The sequence below is a fragment of the Anolis carolinensis genome, chromosome 3 (assembly GCF_035594765.1).
Source record: "Anolis carolinensis isolate JA03-04 chromosome 3, rAnoCar3.1.pri, whole genome shotgun sequence".
Taxonomy (NCBI): Eukaryota; Metazoa; Chordata; class Lepidosauria; order Squamata; family Dactyloidae; genus Anolis; species Anolis carolinensis.
In genome coordinates, this window is record NC_085843.1 from 235,469,724 (window position 1) to 235,487,052 (window position 17,329).

Here is a 17,329-nt window from a genome sequence, read left to right on the forward strand (position 1 = left end):
GTTATGTAGTAATTCCCGTATTTACAAATTTAGCACTAAAACATTGCAATGTATTGAAAACATTGACTACAAAAACACTACTAAAAATTGACTACAAATAAAGATAGAATTGCATGAAATGAACTTACAGTAACAACATTGTCAGAAGTTACATCTGTAAAAAGTTCAGTCCTTCCTGACTAGAGAAACAGCTGTGGGTCCGGGCGGGAGGCAGATTGCGTTCGATAATCCAGAACATTGGATAAGCGAAGGTTGGATAAGCGAGACTCTACTGTGCTTTGAAAGTAGTTGTTACACTCCCGAAAATTCATTTTTGTGGATGCCATAAACTATCTTGAATTGATTGAGACTCTATCAGATATTCATTGAAAAACTATAGCAAAATGTGCTGCAGGATGTCCCGCAAAAATAAATTTTTTGAAGTTTTTCCATGTTTTTATCACAGAACTAGGAAATGACATGCATAACCCAAAAAATATTGTACATAGTGTAATTGGCCCTCCACATTTTCAGGTTAAGGTTTTGCAGATTTTATTATTCCTGGATTTGATTAATATGTTCTTTTTAGGCATGTCTATACCCTCTAGTACAATTCTATGGTCAACTTCATTTGGAAGTTGACCACAGAATTGCCTTGGAAGACTTAGAGAAAACATTTATCCAAGTGTTTGTAGGTCCTCCACCATGATTCTATGCTCAACTTTCAGAGGAAGTTAATCATGGAGCCACACGAGATTCCTAGAGCATTCTCTCAGGTTAAAAAAAATGTTATTTTGAACTCAATTTTTTCCACTTTTACATGTGTCCTGAGCTCCTAAACTCAACAAATGTGCAGGGCCTAGCTCAAAGTGGAGTTTTCTGCTCTCCAGTTTACATTTGCTGATACTTTCTTGATGGTTATTAACTTCTTGCTGCAAGACAGTGCAGAAATACACAGCATCTTAACTAAAAATAGATGCACAAATACACAGCAGCCTAAATAAAACTTAACCAAACACTGGTGTGTTTAAATTACTATGCTCCATTCCTCACAGCAATTTAAGGCATTGCTTTTTAGGATAAAGGACAAACTATAATTGTTAGTCCCCAATTAGGCAAACTCATTACATCTCTGTGAACTTTATTAAACTAACATTTAAACAAATTCTATTGAATCAGTGGGCCTACTCTTGTTGGGACTAACAACTGGATTTAGGTCTATGATCCAATCTCACACAAATATCCGTAACAAAATTCTTATGGGAAGTTCAGAACTCACAAACTGTTTTATTTGGAATATCTTGTTTGGTTTCTTTTTTTTTTTTAAAAGAAAAACTGATGGAAACCAAAATTATACTAGAGAAGCAGCGAAGACATTAATAACAGCAAAAAGGAGAGGCAAAGCTTCTCATTTGCTCAACTGAAAGCTAGGGCATTATTCATGCAACAGCAGTTCTTTTCCAAGACCATGATAAATGGATTTGTTTCATTTGGGGGAGCCAAATTATACAGCAATAATTAATATCTGTTTTGTTCTAAATGAAATTTAGCCACAGTAGGCTATCAGTTTGAAAAGAAGGGAGAAAATGGGGCGAGGAGGGAGAGAACAAGGTTGTTGACTCTTTTCCTGCCAGACATTTCTTCTCTCCTCAGCTATTTTTCCACTTGTGGGAGAAGAGAAATATGGCAGCTTAGTAGACAAAGAGTAATACTTATTGGGTAACAGCCAGAAATTAGCTTCTTCCCTCTGCTGCTTTGCAACTCAAATAGAAGCCTCCTCACTGTTAACCTTTACTACCAAACAAACAAATCCACACCACAGCAAGACTCTAAAACAGGGGTCCCCAAACTACGGCCCGCGGGCCACATGCGGCCCCCCGGGGCCATCAGTCCGGCCCGCGCTGCTTTACAGCCTTTCCTGTCTTGTCCACTCCTTGCACAAGCCTTGGAGCCTTGCGTTTCTGCCTTTCCCGCCATTTTTCTGCTATACGCAACTTCCCTGGCTTCCCACTCTCCCTGCACAAGCCTTGGAGCCTTGCCTTTCCCGCCACTTTTCTGCTGCAGGAGACTTTGAGCCTCTCCTGGCTTCCCCTGCTCCCCACACGAGTCTTGGAGGAGCCTTGCCTTTCCTCCATTCCCGCCACTTTGCTGCAGGAGTCTTTGAGCCTCTTCTGGCTTCTTCCTCTCCCTGTACAAATCTTGGAGGAGCCTTGCCTTTCTGCCTTTATGCCACTCAAAAGGTATTTTAATTATTATTCAATTAATTTTTAATTATTAAGGGGTTTTGCAATACGCTGTTTAGCCATATGCTCAGGATTTATCCCAGGACTGCAAGCCTTAGTGGAGAGAAAGTGTTTCTTCCCTTCGCTAAGGCCAGGAGACTTGGGATAAAATCCGGAGTATATTGCTACTGCTGATTAGCCATATGCTCAGGATTTATCCCAGGACTGCAAGCCTTAGTGAAGGGAGAGCGTTTCTTCCCTTTGCTAAAGCCAGGAGTCCTGGCATAAAATCCGGAGTATATTGCTACTGCTGAGTGTATTGCCAATGGCATGGCTTAGAAACCGGGAGCATATTTCTAATCATCTCTTAGTGGAGGAAGAGGGAGAGAAATGTCATTCTCCCTCTATTGAGCTCTCCCCGAGCTCCTTTCCACTGGCTGCCCCAGGAGGAGGTGCGGAGGAGAGGGAGGCAGAGGCTACAGATAACGGGAACTCGTTGTTGTTGTTGTTGTTGTTATGGCAGAAGAGGGTTGGACTAAATGTCCCAAAGGGGTTTCTTCCAACCCTCTTCATTATTTTATTATTGTTATTATTAACATTGAGGCAGGGTGGCCATCTATCAGGGGCGCTTTGCTGTGCTTTTAACCTCAAAATAAGATATGTGCAGTGTGCATAGGTTAGGGTTTTTAAAAAAACAAACAAACTATAGTCCGGCCCTCCAAGTTCTGAGGGACAGTGAACTGGCCCCTTGTTTAAAAAGTTTGGGGACCCCTGCTCTAAAACATAGACAGTCTCTCTGACAGTCTAGTTGAGCCCTTAAGATTTTAAAGGCTGATGACAAACTGAAATAATAATGCAACACATATTAGGTAAAGGTTTTCTCCTGACATTAAGTCTAGTCGTGTCCGACTAGGGTTGGTACTCATCTCCATTTCTAAGCTGAAGAGCCAATGTTGTCCAAGCTCATGACTGCATGGAGCGCCATTACCTTCCTGCTGGAGTAGTACCTATTGATCTACTCACATTTACATGTTTTCGAACAGCTAGGTTGGCAGAAGCTGGAGCTGCCAATGGAAGCTCACTCCACTTCTTGGATTTGAACCGCTGACCTTTTGGTCAGCAAATTCAGCAGCTCAGAGGTTTAACACATTGTGCCACCGGGGACACCGCAACACATATTATTTGGGGGAAAAATCAAAACAACTTCTCAGGTATGTTCACCATGTCAGTTCTCTGAATGTACTGTCTTGCCCAGCACTGGTACATGAACGATTTTGAACAGTTGTCAAAAGCCTGGCATAAATATTAATATGGCATTAGCTGTGCATGGTGATTTATGGAGTACAAACTACCCTTAGGAGTTTAGAAAAATTAGACGCAAGGAAATGGACGGAGAAAGTGGGAGAGCAGAAGGAAAATGAGGAATCAACAGGAAAGTAAAATGCAGCGGCTTCATTTATGCTTGCTTTGTCTTCGTTACAAGCAGGAAGTGTATCTCCAAGATATCAGGCTTGGAAGCAAAGAAACTTCTAAAAAACAAGACATTATATTTTTCTTTAGGGCCCAATAGCCCTGTCTCCACGTAATAAGTCTAAAGGAACAGCGAGAAACTTTCTAATATTCTCATTTCTGTTCTTTCATTTCCATTCTTCTGGTTAAGAGGTTGAGTGCTTTATAATGCTATGTTATTCCTGTGATTAATGATTCTGCAATAAAAACAGGCATCCAGAGAGCTAGTACAGCAGGCATGGGCAAACTTAGGCCCTCCATGTGTTTTGGACTTCAACTCCCACCATTCCTAACAGCCTTTCGGCATAACCAAGCACATTTTTTATTGTTTATTTGAACTCCCCCCCCCCCCCCCCACACACACACACCATCCTTCATCTGCCCTTCTCATTCAACCATTCCCAAAAGTTTCTTTTTTCTCCAAAGCAATTTTGTTATGTAGTATAGAAGAGCTGAGGTTCAAGATACATAAACTCAAAACACTTTCATAGGCACATGCAGGGACAACCAGATGCATGGTTCCTTGAACTGCAACACTAATAATAATAATAATAATAATAATAATAATAATAATAATAATAATAATAAAACTTTATTTATACCCCGCCACCATCTCCCCAATGGGGACTCGGGGCGGCTTACATGGGGCCATGCCCGGGAAAAATACAATATAACAAAATATAAAAACAACATATCATAATACAATTACAACAATACAATAAAGGATCATATACAGTACAACACAAAATCCAAAAAGCAATATAACACTAACCACAGCCAAACATGACTCTGGAATTACCTGTGCAAATAAAGCAGCCGTTTTGTGTCCAGTTATTACTTTCAGTGCCTGGTGTCCTTGTGAAGATGATGCTGCAGCACTCGCACTGCTTTGCACAACTGTTCCTGATGCTGCTTGTTTTGCTGAGCTTTGGTGAGATGGCTGACCGACTAAAAATGTGCCCTGGAACCAATCAGGAAACAGTTATAAGTAAATGCAGATAATACCATAGCAGGAAACATCTCCCCAATGTCCTGTTTTGCAGCCCAAAAGGTATTGGTGCTACAGAACTGGCAACTGCTACCACCATCATCCACATCCCTTTGTAGTAGTTCTTTCTTGTTCTCTCAAGGAAGATCAACACACACTTTGCTGTGAAGTCCCAGAGCAGTGTAGCATTCTACTGTATCATCATCATCATCATTATCATTATAATATGCCACTTTTTTCTCTTAAAAGAGACTCAAAGTGGCTAACAATACTAAAAACAACACATACAGAACCATTAAAGTCATTCAGAAGGATAGTGCATTATCTTACATGATATAATAATTACAGAAACAAGGACAAGGATGGCAGGGAGAGGTTCTTTTTTAAAGACAAGGAATCTAATACCCTAAATTGTGTCCTTTGTCAATATAAACTTAACACAAGGTACAATTCTAGCTCAGGGGTGGCCTTTCAAATGCTTTTGGGTGGCAGCTCTGGTAAGTTTTGACCACTGATTATGCTGGTGGATATTGTCGGGGGGAAAATCTAGAGTACAGGCCAATAATACCCATGGCTTCATCACCAGAGTCTCTTGTGTTCTAGGGCCCAGTGAGAGTACAGATCTACACATTGTATTATGAGCTTACCTGTGGTGTTTGTTTGAGGATGTAGGAAGTGTAGGTGAGATGCTGAGATAAACCAGTGCTTGTGTTTTGGGTTCCTCCACTTGCACTTGCTGAAGAGCCCGACTGTTGATCTGGAAGGAATAATAATATACACACATGCAGTGTAGTTTAGCTCAATTATTCAATACTTTAATGAAGTTGGTCTGAGCCACAGTAGAATAATACTCACTGGCATTGTTTGTAGCCCGCAGAATGGCTCCTTGAGGTATGAGCAGCAGTTTCCCTTTCCCAGAAGGATTCTTGCTGTTTGTAGTAAGGTACAGTTTGGTGCCGGGGGGTAGATTTGCCAAGTTGGCTAAGTTAGTGGCTGGTAATTGCAGTGTTGCCATTACTAGAATGAAAAGAAGGAACAGAGGTGGTTACATAGGTATTCAGAGACTGCCCTATGCAAAACACTACCGTAACACAACAAATAAAACCAGAAGCTTAACTCTTAATTAACTTAATGCCACACTTCTATTACAAATATAATTATTTACATCCCAGAAACATTTCTGAAGATCATGCATTGATATCTTTCACTGCAACTACAATGTAACCTTATATTTGGTTTAATGAATACAGTATTTCACATAGCAAGGAAAGAGGAAAGCCTTATACTCCAACCCATTAAGGGAAGGAAAAATGAGTAATGTTACTATACACAATTGTATACAATTGTGGAGCAGGATTTTGGTGGAAGGAGAGGGCAAAAGTTAAGGAACTAGTAAAACTGATTGATGGAAGAACCCCTCCATCCCCACCCCCTTCATCTAGATACTAGATAAAGACATTACATTTGATACACCATAATAAATATTAGCTGCAACAGCACTACAGGTTCAGCATCCCCTATCAAATACTTGGGATCAAAAGTGTTTTGTATTCTAAAATACCTGTATTTATATATCATAGTAACATATCTTGGAGATGGATCCAAAGTTTCAACTCATATATGTTTTATATATAATGTAATTTATAGGCATAGTTTGACTATCCAATATACTATCCAATATAAATACTTAATGTATTTGAAACCTTTTCTGTTCCTGGTTTGAAAGTGTTATTTCCTGTTTAATTTTGCAGTACGTACTTTGAAAGTAGTTGTTATATTTCAGAAACTTCATTTTGTGGCTGCCACAAACTGTTGAATTGGTTGAGACTCTATGATATTAATTGAAAAACCATAGCAAAATGTGTAACAGAATGCCCCACAAAAACTAATAAATTTTCCATGTTTTTGTGATAGAACCAATTAGGAAATGACATTTATAACTCAGGAACAAAAATCATGTTGCATAGTGTTATATACATGAAACCAAGTTCGGATTTCGGAATTCCAGACAAGCACAACTTCTAGTAGGGTTTTCACCCAGTCTTACTTAATAAACTATGAGTTTCCTCCCTCGATTATAGAAAGGGTAAAAACATTTTGACACCAACTCCCATCAGCTCTCATCAGCCTAGCCAATGGAAAGGAATGATGGAAGCTGGAGTCCAACATCTGTAGAGCCAAAGTTCCCAGCCCCCAAACTAGAGCAAGCACAGCTGGACTTAAAAGATTACTGAAATACTGAATCCCTAAATTAAACTAACTCTTACCAATCAGTTAGGAATATGGCTGTCTATTGTTGAGTCAAAGTATTGGTCCATCCAGCCAATGTCAATCTCTCTCCAAGGTTTCAGGCAGAACAGTATTCCAGCCTTATTTGAGGATTTTGGTATTTCTTGGTGATTTTGCATTCAAGTACTAACCTAATTTAACTTCTGAAATCAGGTGGGTTCAGAGTAATATGAGTATCATATCTAATCCTGAAAATAAAAATCACTTTACCTGAGCCTTGAGGTCCACTCTTTGGAACTCCTGTTGCTGGAACCTGAGCCTTTGTTAGAGTCTGTACTGGCTGAGCAACGATGGTCCCTCCACCGCTACTCACAATTGCTTTTGCCACTCCTTGAGTTACAACCTGTTTTCCTCCAACTGTTTTTACTGCTGAAGGGTTGGATTTTGCCACTAATATCTGCCCACCACCAATGGCCACAGCTTGCTTGACTGTTGCTGGTAAAGCTGAGCCGACCGGAACACTGACCATCTATAGCAAAATAAAACATGCTGCTTACATGACACAGCCACAACTAGACAGAAACATCTTTCTTAGCTACAAAAATTGGGCCGGCACTAGCAGCTTTTGGACAAGCTCTCCTGGCAAATGAAAACTGCTTGGAGAGGAACTAGAGCTTGGAAAAGTTACCTTGGGTACTATAACTCCCAACATGTTGTCTGAAATATGCAACTTTTCAAATTTTTATCAAATTTTCCATATGGGTCTGATTACACAAGCCAATAAGTATTAGTCATCAGATATAATTTTAGGTAATTCTTATAGTTTTTTGTGCTAAATTCAAATCTGTGTTTATTTTTTCTCTATCACATGTAGTTTTTGTGATGAGGTTAATTGAATAATTAATGAATTTATGCACTTAGGTTCAATTAGATTCTATTGCTATCAGTTCTAAATGCATTGATTATTTGATTAGCCTCATCGCAAAAACTACATGATAGAGAAAAAATTCAGCACAAAAACCTCTATAAGAATCACCTAAGATTATATCTGATAAAAATACTTTTTGGCTTGTGTTACATTAATATGATGGGAAATGTGCAGACTTTACAGTAGTCCGCTGTAATGTATCATTTGTCATATTTTTAAAAGTTGGGGGGATGGGAAAAAGACATACAGTAGAGTCTCACTTATCCAACATTCACTTATCCAACGTTCTGGATTATCCAACGCATTTTTGTAGTCAATGTTTTCAATACATCGTGATATTTTGGTGCTAAATTCATAAATACAGTAATTACTACATAGCATTACTGCATATTGAACTACTTTTTCTGCCAAATTTGTTGTCTAACATGATGTTTTGGTGCTTCATTTGTAAAATCATAACCAAATTTGATGTTTAATAGGCTTTTCCTTAATGCCTCCTTATTATCCAACATATTCTCTTATCCAACATTCTGCCGGCCCATTTATGTTGGATAAGTGAGACTCTACTGTATTTAAAATCAGCATAAAAATTGATTGATTTTTTTTCATGTCAGGAGCAACTTGAGAAACTGGCCATCTGCAAGGACGTTGCCCAGGGGACAGCTGGATATTTTGATGTTTTTACCATCCTTGTGAGAGGCTTGGATGACCTCCCTCTATCAGCTCCCTGCATGGAGCTGGAGCTGATAGAGGAAGCTCATCCAAGCTCTCCTTGGATTGGATTTGAACCAGCAACCTTCAGGTCAGCAATGCTACCTTCAAGTCATCAGTCCTGCCAGCACAAAGGTTTAACCCACTGCGCCACCGAGGGCTCTGCATAAAATTTGTGCTACCCACATTTCTGATGATTACAAAAAGTTTGATTTTGTTGGCTTGTGTTATTTTTATTCCTCTTTCCTTTCAGTTTCCATCAATAAAATTACTTTTAAGGAGGCAATACCTTGTGTTTTCATATGTTCTATTAAAAATCAATTGGTTAAAGCTTCTTAGTAATAACATCACTATCAATAGACACCCAAAGATGTTACCATTGAAGGTAATTTTATGTACTGTCTAGATATATCTCGTAATACTCCTGTACCTGTAATTTGCCCTTATTTACTTTGCAAATGTAGTTACTTTACATACTTTGCTATAGTTGGTCCTCCGTATCCACAGATTATACATTTACAAATTCAAGCATATATGGTTTGAAAATATTTTATAATTTCAGAAAGCATACTTTGATAATTTTTTTTGCCATTTTACAACTGCATTGTATATAGTGGGCCTTGAGCGTCCATGGTGTTTTTATCTTTGGGGGGCAGGGGTTCTGGAACTGAACTCCAGTAGATACCAAGGACAAAGTTTATGTGTGTATGAACACAAAGTACCTTTTTAAAGCTCTGCTGCTGTACATCTGAGGCATTTCTTGTTTATGTTTAATCTTCATCAGCACATAAATATTACGGCACAATTCAAGTGGCCACTGCCCATACTATAAAGCAGATCCAGCAAAGTGGAAATAAAAACTATGTACCTTAGATGATGCTGACCCCTCTCCTGTGCTCACAATCTGCTTCTGGGGTGACAGAGCTATCATATGACCCCCTTTCACAGTGACATATTGCTGCACTGGAGCCTGAGAGGCTGTCCCGGCCGCTGGCACTGGAGACTGCTGGGGAAATTCTCCAGGCTCTTGCTTGATGATGACCTTCAAAAAAATCAGGCAGAAGAATTTAAATAGCTATCCCATACTCCTCAGGTGGCTACCTGAAGGAGATCAGGATGCATTAGAGATCAAACTGGATAGAGCACAGTATTTACCCCAAAGTTGCCACTTAAGCCTACAGAAAGCTGTATCAGCATCAACCTATTCCCAGCAGCACACAGCAGAAGGTTCTGAAATGTGACATTGCGGAGACACAAAGAACAAAAATGGTCTTGGAACCACTGGACTACAGAACTTGGTTTTCAGTGAGGAAGGCTCCTTTATTGAGTATTCCTCAATGGCAGCATAGAGTTGGCATAACTAATCCTGACCACCATTGGAGTCAAGCAAGGAGGAGATCGGCACTTTTGGAGGGAAGGTGGGATACAAACAAAGTGAATCATTGAGAATCGGGGGGGGGGGGGGGCACACAAAGCAAGGAAAAAGTGAACTTGGTTCCCCACTTCTCTTACAACTGTGCTGAGAAGCTTAAAAATAAATACTTTTTAAAAAAAGAAACAAGAAACAGAGGCCACATAACTAAGCACAAAGGCATCTAAATGAATGCTGAACCACTTCTGAGAGTAACTAAGAAAAAGAGAACACGATGGAGAGGATGTTCAAATACTCCATTTGAAGGAAAGGTACTAACTGGCAAATGTACCACCTCTGGAGAAAAAGGTACTGGACTGGCACATTATAACCCTTTTCGCACATATCCAAAACCTCAACAAAGCCCACAAAGTTCAAAGCACACGTTTGGGATGTTTTATGGCACGTCTCACTGTGAACTGGGGCAGCTGCAGTTGCTATGCACTTAAAAGAGAATAATAGACTCCCTGTACCTTTGTGAACGTCCCAGGTCCTCCTGTCACTGATTTAGGGTTTTGTACCTTGGAGTGGCTCCCAATTGGACAAAGAGGGGGCATGGTTGCAAAGAGCGAGTCCTCCTGCTGAAATAAACAGACAAAGACATGCAGTTAAGTTAGCTAAGCACTTTTTATTTAATGGCTACGATCTAGTTACAAGAAAAAAAATATCAAAGGAAAGAAATAGAGCTTCTTTTTAGATCTAACAAAAAATCAAGTTTTCATTACAATCCACAGAAAATTTAAAGTTCCGGGGCATGTTCAGCTTGGTGAAGAGAAGACTGATGGATGACATGATCACATTCCTTAAATATCTTTAGGTCTGTCACAGGCACCTTCTACACAGCCCTATATCCTAGGATCTGATGCCATATTATTTGCTTTAAACTGGATTATATGTCTCCACTGCCATGTAATCTGGGATAAAAACATAATCTGGGATTGGCTCCTGGGATATAGAGCAGTGTAAAAGTTGCCAGAGAGGAAAGGGCAGACCTATTCTCTGCTGCCCCAGAGGGAAGGACTAGGTTCGATGGTTTTAAGTTATATAATATGATGGAGGGGAAGTCAGGGATGTAGGGTGATGCCATTTAACGAGGGAACCAGTCATACTAGACAAATACAGATCCCTTCTACACTACTATATAAAATCCAGATTATCTGCTTTGAGCTGGATTATATGGCAGTGTCGACTCATATAATTCAGTTCAAAGCAGATCGTGTGGACTATCTGCTTTGATATATGGCAGTGTGGAAGGGGCCACAGTGTTATGATTGCATTTTAATTCATGGTTCTATCTTATGGAATCCTAGGATCTGCTGTTTGCTGAAGCACTACAGTTCTTTTGAGGCTGAGAATTCTCAATAATCCGTTCCTAAACTAGCAATCCCAGGATGCTAAAGGAAAGTACCATAACAGTAAAAGTGGGATAATAGCCCTATACTTGTATAATATGAATATTTATTTATTTGGTATATTTATATACCGCCTTTCTCATTCCTGGGCGGGACTCAAGGCAGTTTACAAGACATTAATAGCAAGAATTCAATGCCAACATACACGTAATAAAATCATAATGACTAAACACTGACATACAGCTATACATTAAAATATTAAATCTATTAAACATAGGCATATACAACATTTAAACACTAACACAAAGCATTAAAACATCCTAATATAAATAACAACAACAACAACTTTATTTTTATATCCCGTCTCCATCTCCCCAAAGGGACTCGGGGCAGCTTACATGGGACGAGCCCATGTAACATAGGTTAAAACACAATATATGAATTAAAACAATATGACAAACAAATATAAAACGACATATTAATTAATAAAATATTAAAATCACATGATCCACAAGGGCCTGGAACTCTACAAATGGACATTAGAAATAAATACTGCACCAACATAGTTGCAGAAATGCAAGCCCTGGAATTCTGGACTTAAGAATAATGGCCTGAATACACTGCACATAGTTTTCTAGCAAGCTTTAAAAAGTGGAAGTAAAATCGGTCAATAGCATGTTACCTTGACAGTGGAGGCTACAAAACTGCTTCCGTGGATCTTTGAGACTGGAGACCCCGTCCCATGAGAAGCCTGGGAAACATTTGTAACTTTACTTGCAGAGCTTCCTATATATTGGGAAAGATAGTGAACATATCAGCATAATGCCTTATAGAATTTCTTGCCAGACAGTGAGAATTAATAAGACAACACCTGTCTGATCACAGTAATGGTAAAACTGTGGTAGCTCAGAGGTTGTAGGACACTTGCTTCCAACTCACACTAAAGCTGAGAGGTCTAGTACCCATTCAAAAATCAGCTTCACTACTGGGAAAACACAGGTGGACATGTATTGACGTGCATTGACAAATTTGAGAGAGTTGGTATATCTTCTATACTGATTCTACCAAGACCAGAAACACATACAGTGAGAAAATGGCTACTGTTGTTCCCTACACACTTCAGCAAAAGTTCCGATCAAGGTATAAATAAACCAACAGCAAGATTTTTCCCTTGGGCTCCCTTATGTCAGAAGTAACTATGTGTGGGCCAGTTTACAACTTCCTGCTCCCTCCTGTGCGGCGCCCCTACCTCTTGTGCCAAAATACCTTAGGTTTTCCTTCAAAATAATGACCAGAAGTGACTTAATGTCACCTACTTTTGTTATTTTGGAGACATAATGGGGGGCAGGATGAAAAAATAGAAGGAGCTAAGTACTTGGAAAGGCTTTTTGCAGGTTTACACAAATATGGGGAGCTTTTGAGATTGGGAAAAATCACTCTCAAAATCACATGATTTATTTTAAAAATTGAGGCTTCAAAAGTCAGATGTGGCCCATGGGCCATGCTTTCAACCACACCTGTCTCACATGCTATGTTATTAAATGGGAGATGGTAGGGAAGAAACATGCTTATAACACAATAGAATTGCCAATATTTAGCCTTCAGTTGTACTTCAGTTGACATAAAAATGCTATCTGTAGTTATTAACCCTCAGTAGCTTGTTTACAGATACAACCAGTTTACATATTAAACCAGTGAAAACACAAGTGAAAAAAAAAGCTAAAAGTACACCTGGCACCTATCACTTGTCAGGATAAACTGATTTAAGGGAATAGACATAAGTAGAGCTGCCATACTAAAGTAAGCATGGAAAACTATATTCCTTGAAGGTGTTGGAACTACAAATCTCATCATTACTGATCTCTGGCCATGATGTCTGGTGCAGATAGGATTTTGAGTCCAATGCTGGCATAGAGAGTAGTACTGGATCAGTACTTGTGATGTCAAGATTCACCCATCACTCTTGTTTAGCGTATCTATTTCTCATGGTTCTTGTCTGGGAAGAGGTCTTAGAAAAGCTATTTCTTTTTAAAAAGTGAAGTTGTTTGGGCTTTCAACAATGAGAGGATAAGAGTGAATCTCTGCTGTAAAACTTGGAAGAAAACAGTGATAAGGGCTCAAATCCGGGTCGACCAAGAAATTTACTGGCTTTGGGAAAGTTATGCTCTCAGTCTTACATTGGAAATGACTCTCAGGCACACAACAACAACAACACCAACAGCATGCCTCTTAGAAAAACAAGGGATAGTGTTCTTTGTATAATACACACCTGTGCTTGTGGTCGCTACTCCAACCGTCTGGGTAGGTTTATCCACAATAACATAAGGGTTATTGACCACTGGGGTAGTAGTCCCTTGCTTCATATGCACTGGTGTGGAGGTTGGGGTCCGAGGGAGTGGAGATGGACTTGGAGTTGATATTGGAGAACCTAAAAGAACAAAGAAGAGTTCCCAGTGATGGCAGGCAGATTCCCAAAGGAATGGTAAACAACAACAATAATAATTTTTGCAGAACAGTATTTCTTTAAGATACAAAATTGTATCAACTGTATTGCAAAGAAACAGTTTAATGAAAACCAAACAGCAGTCATTTTACTTATGTTCTTGTAGTAGAAGAAAAACAGATAACCAAAGATTTAGTATTTTCATCACCAAGTCCTACAAAAGACCACACAATACCACACCCTTCAGGGAGAGAGCGTGGGTTATAAAGTATTATTATTATTATATTATAACACAGCAAACAAGATAGATATGCTGGATTTCGTATCACAAAATCACAAGTCGAACACTTCCCAAGTGTCTAGGACTGTGTGATGTATTTTCGGATGATGCGTGCAGATCCCAATAGGGTGGCCTTTTGCAGTTGGCAGATCGTGATTTTGTCAATGTCTATTGTTTCCAAATGCCGGCTGAGATCTTTTGGCACGGCACCCAATGTGCCCATCACCACCAGGACCACCTGCACTGGTTTCTGCCAGTGTCTTTGAAGTTCAATCTTGAGGTCCTGATAGCAGCTGAGTTTTTCCTGTTGTTTTTCATCAATGCGACTGTCACCTGGGATGGCGACATCAATGATCCAAACCTTTTTCTTTTCCACAACTGTGATGTCTGGTGTATTGTGTTCCAGAACTTTGTCAGTCTGGATTCGGAAGTCCCACAGTATCTTTGCGTGCTCATTTGTGATCCCACCAGTTCTTTGCTGCTGGAACGTGGTATTATTATTATTATTATTATTATTATTATTATTATTATTATTATTATTATTATTATTAGAATATAAGGCTACTTGCTTCTTCAGTTGCAAGTTATTTCACTGTCTCTTTGAAAGATTTTTAACACTTTGGTCCTTTCAGGCTATAAGTGTGTTCACCACCTGATTTGTCAAAACGAAGGCCATCATCTATACTAAGCTTTGCCAGCAGTATACAAAATAGGGGGGGGGGGAATAACATATTGCATTTCTTGTCTTGGTACACAACATAATTAGATATGCAAATCATGCCATACCTGATACAATCTTGCAGCTCATGGTGATGGGCTGGAAAGACTTGCCTGGAGATTCAGCAGGGCTCGGGATTCGGCCTTGAGGTATGATTTTGCAGCTAGCTGCAATGGGCTGAAAAGCTGAGTTGCCATGAGAGCCAAAAGTAACTTTCTGGGCTGCGAGCTTAGTGGGAGTCCGTTCTAAAGATGATGTCAGGGAGTAAAAAGCTGTATGTCTTTCAGCCTCAGTATTAAAACCTGATGGATAAATAGGGAGAAAGTGGTGCAAAATTTCTTTAAGTAGGAAAATTAAAAGATTAAACAGAAATGTTAGAAATCACACCCTCCTCCCTTTCTTATTCCTTCTGTTTCGGAAGCAATTCTGATTATTCTGTAGACCACCCACTCCAAAGCAGCAGGTGCTTCCCTATTCAGATTGGAAGGATGAATATTATTTCTTAAAATGCCTCTCTCCTCACATAGCTGCCTACATAAAATATCTAGGATTATGTACCCCACTCAGAATAAGATCGACTGGCCTTCCTTGGAGGTTTTTAAACAGAGTTGGATGCCCATCTCTCAGGAGCGGTTTTAGCTGTGTACTCCTGCATTACAGGAGGTTGGATAAGATGACTCTTGAAGTCTCCTACTCTATGTTTCTATAAACTACAAAATGAGAGCCGCTTTGAGTCTCCTTTGTAGTTGCTTTGAGTCTCCTTTGTGGAGAGAAAAAGCGAGGTGTAAACAAATATAAACATACTAATAATAATCCATAATCTGTTCTAAAATGTGTTAAATGTTTGCATTGCTCATGTTTTCTCTCCCACGCTCTCTTTCACCCACCTTTTTCAGCAATTGATTCTGCAATGGATTCATGCCCTTGTTTTATTGGCGAAGATGCTTTCACAGGAGCTGGCATATTTAAAGGCAAATGTAGTGAGTTGGAAGCATCGGAAAGATCAGAATCTGATGAGTGGGAGAAGAGGTATTCCTCTCTCAGGGAATGACGATGTAACTCAACATCCACAACCTTTTAAGAGCAAAAGGAAAAGCAATATAAGGCAACTATGAACATTTTTTAAAAGATGTGCAAAGAGGGACTTTGAAACATACTTTGGTATTAAGGACAAACATTTACAAACCCCCTTCATCAAGCCACAGAAGTGCTTTCTTGGGAGCAAATGATGCTAAAATAGGGCCCTTCCAGACAGACCCTATATCCCAGGATCTGATCCCAGATTTTCTGCTTTAAACTGGATTATATGAGTCTGCACTGCCAGATAGTGTGGGATAAATAGAAAACCTGGGATCAGAACCTGGGATATAGGGCCCACACTTAAAATGAACCAAGTAGAAGCACCACAAGAACAAATTGTGGTTAAATTGCATCAGTTAGCATCAGCAGGTGTTTCAAATGTAATGCACCAAAACAGTAGTTCTAAACATTTATCCTCTTTTTGTTCTGGATTTCATTTTCTGGGATCCTCCAGTCAACATAGGCCAATTCTACATTGTCATTTAAATTCCAGATTATCTGTTTGAACTGGATTATATAGCAGTGTAGACTCATATAATTCAGTTGAAAGCAGATAATGTGAATTATATGCTTTGATAATCGGGATTATGTGGCAGTGTAGAAGGGGCTATAACCAATGACTAGCGTTTCTTGGAATTGAAATTCAAAGCATCTGTAAAGCCAATATCAGGCATTTTTGGTCTAATTATCGTCTTATTTCTCTTCTGATTTAATCTTAGTCTACTGAGTCTGACCATCTGGGAACGATGTTTTCAGAATTAGTCAAACACAAATAATATGGGAATGCACATGCTCTCTACTCATAATGGGATAAACCTAATACTATCCTACCTAGAGTATGCCTACTGAATTCTCCAACAACTATCACCAGCACTACCCAGCACCCAGAACAGTCAATTGTAACACATGACAGGAACCACAGTCTAGAGAGTGTTTCTCCAACTGTGCTCCTCTTGGTGTTTTGGACTTCAGCTTCCAGAAATCCTGGCCATCTTACTAGCTGTTAGGAATTATCATTGCTGAAGTCCAAAATATCTGGAGGAGCAAGGTTTGAGAAACACTGGTCTAAAGATTCACATATTCTCTAACAGTGCTTTAGCTCAATGAAAGAACTGTCTTCCGCCAACAGAAATGAATGCTATCATATTACCAATGTTGGGACTAGTCACACTGATTGGGGGCCAATTCAATTACTTTTCACTAATGTCAATACACAATCATATTGCTTTTCAACATGCGAACTACTTGAGAGTTATTGACCACTTACATTTCTTCACTTTTGCCCTTTTGTTTCTTTGCACAGAAAGTTCCATAACTCTACAAGCGAAGTCTAAGAACTTTTAAAAAATCATACCGTTTCAGCACCAAGTGTTTGTAGGCCGGTGTATGTTCTATCCAACTGCATGAAAATAATCAGACAAAGCAAAAGATTACTGTTTTGGATACAAAGAGTAGCAAATATACACAGATGATTTAACA

The 17,329-nt window shown here is 39.3% G+C and overlaps 1 protein-coding gene across 2 annotated transcripts in view; it reads right to left on the reverse strand.

The window, feature by feature from the left end:
* yeats2 (YEATS domain containing 2) overlaps positions 1–17,329 on the reverse strand; it is a 64,297-nt gene that overhangs the window by 25,485 nt on the left and 21,483 nt on the right. The window contains exons 10-20 of one of the 2 annotated variants that reach the window (XM_008106491.3): positions 17,205–17,249; positions 15,658–15,844; positions 14,839–15,072; positions 13,599–13,757; positions 12,012–12,115; positions 10,451–10,555; positions 9,435–9,608; positions 7,198–7,456; positions 5,554–5,715; positions 5,346–5,455; positions 4,510–4,671 (exon numbers count right to left, since the gene is read on the reverse strand). In XM_008106491.3, coding sequence (XP_008104698.2) covers positions 4,510–4,671; positions 5,346–5,455; positions 5,554–5,715; positions 7,198–7,456; positions 9,435–9,608; positions 10,451–10,555; positions 12,012–12,115; positions 13,599–13,757; positions 14,839–15,072; positions 15,658–15,844; positions 17,205–17,249 — 1,701 coding nt within the window. Of the gene's footprint in view, positions 1–4,509; positions 4,672–5,345; positions 5,456–5,553; positions 5,716–7,197; positions 7,457–9,434; positions 9,609–10,450; positions 10,559–12,011; positions 12,116–13,598; positions 13,758–14,838; positions 15,073–15,657; positions 15,845–17,204; positions 17,250–17,329 lie in introns of both variants that reach the window. The other variant, XM_003218445.4, reaches the window with a different exon arrangement.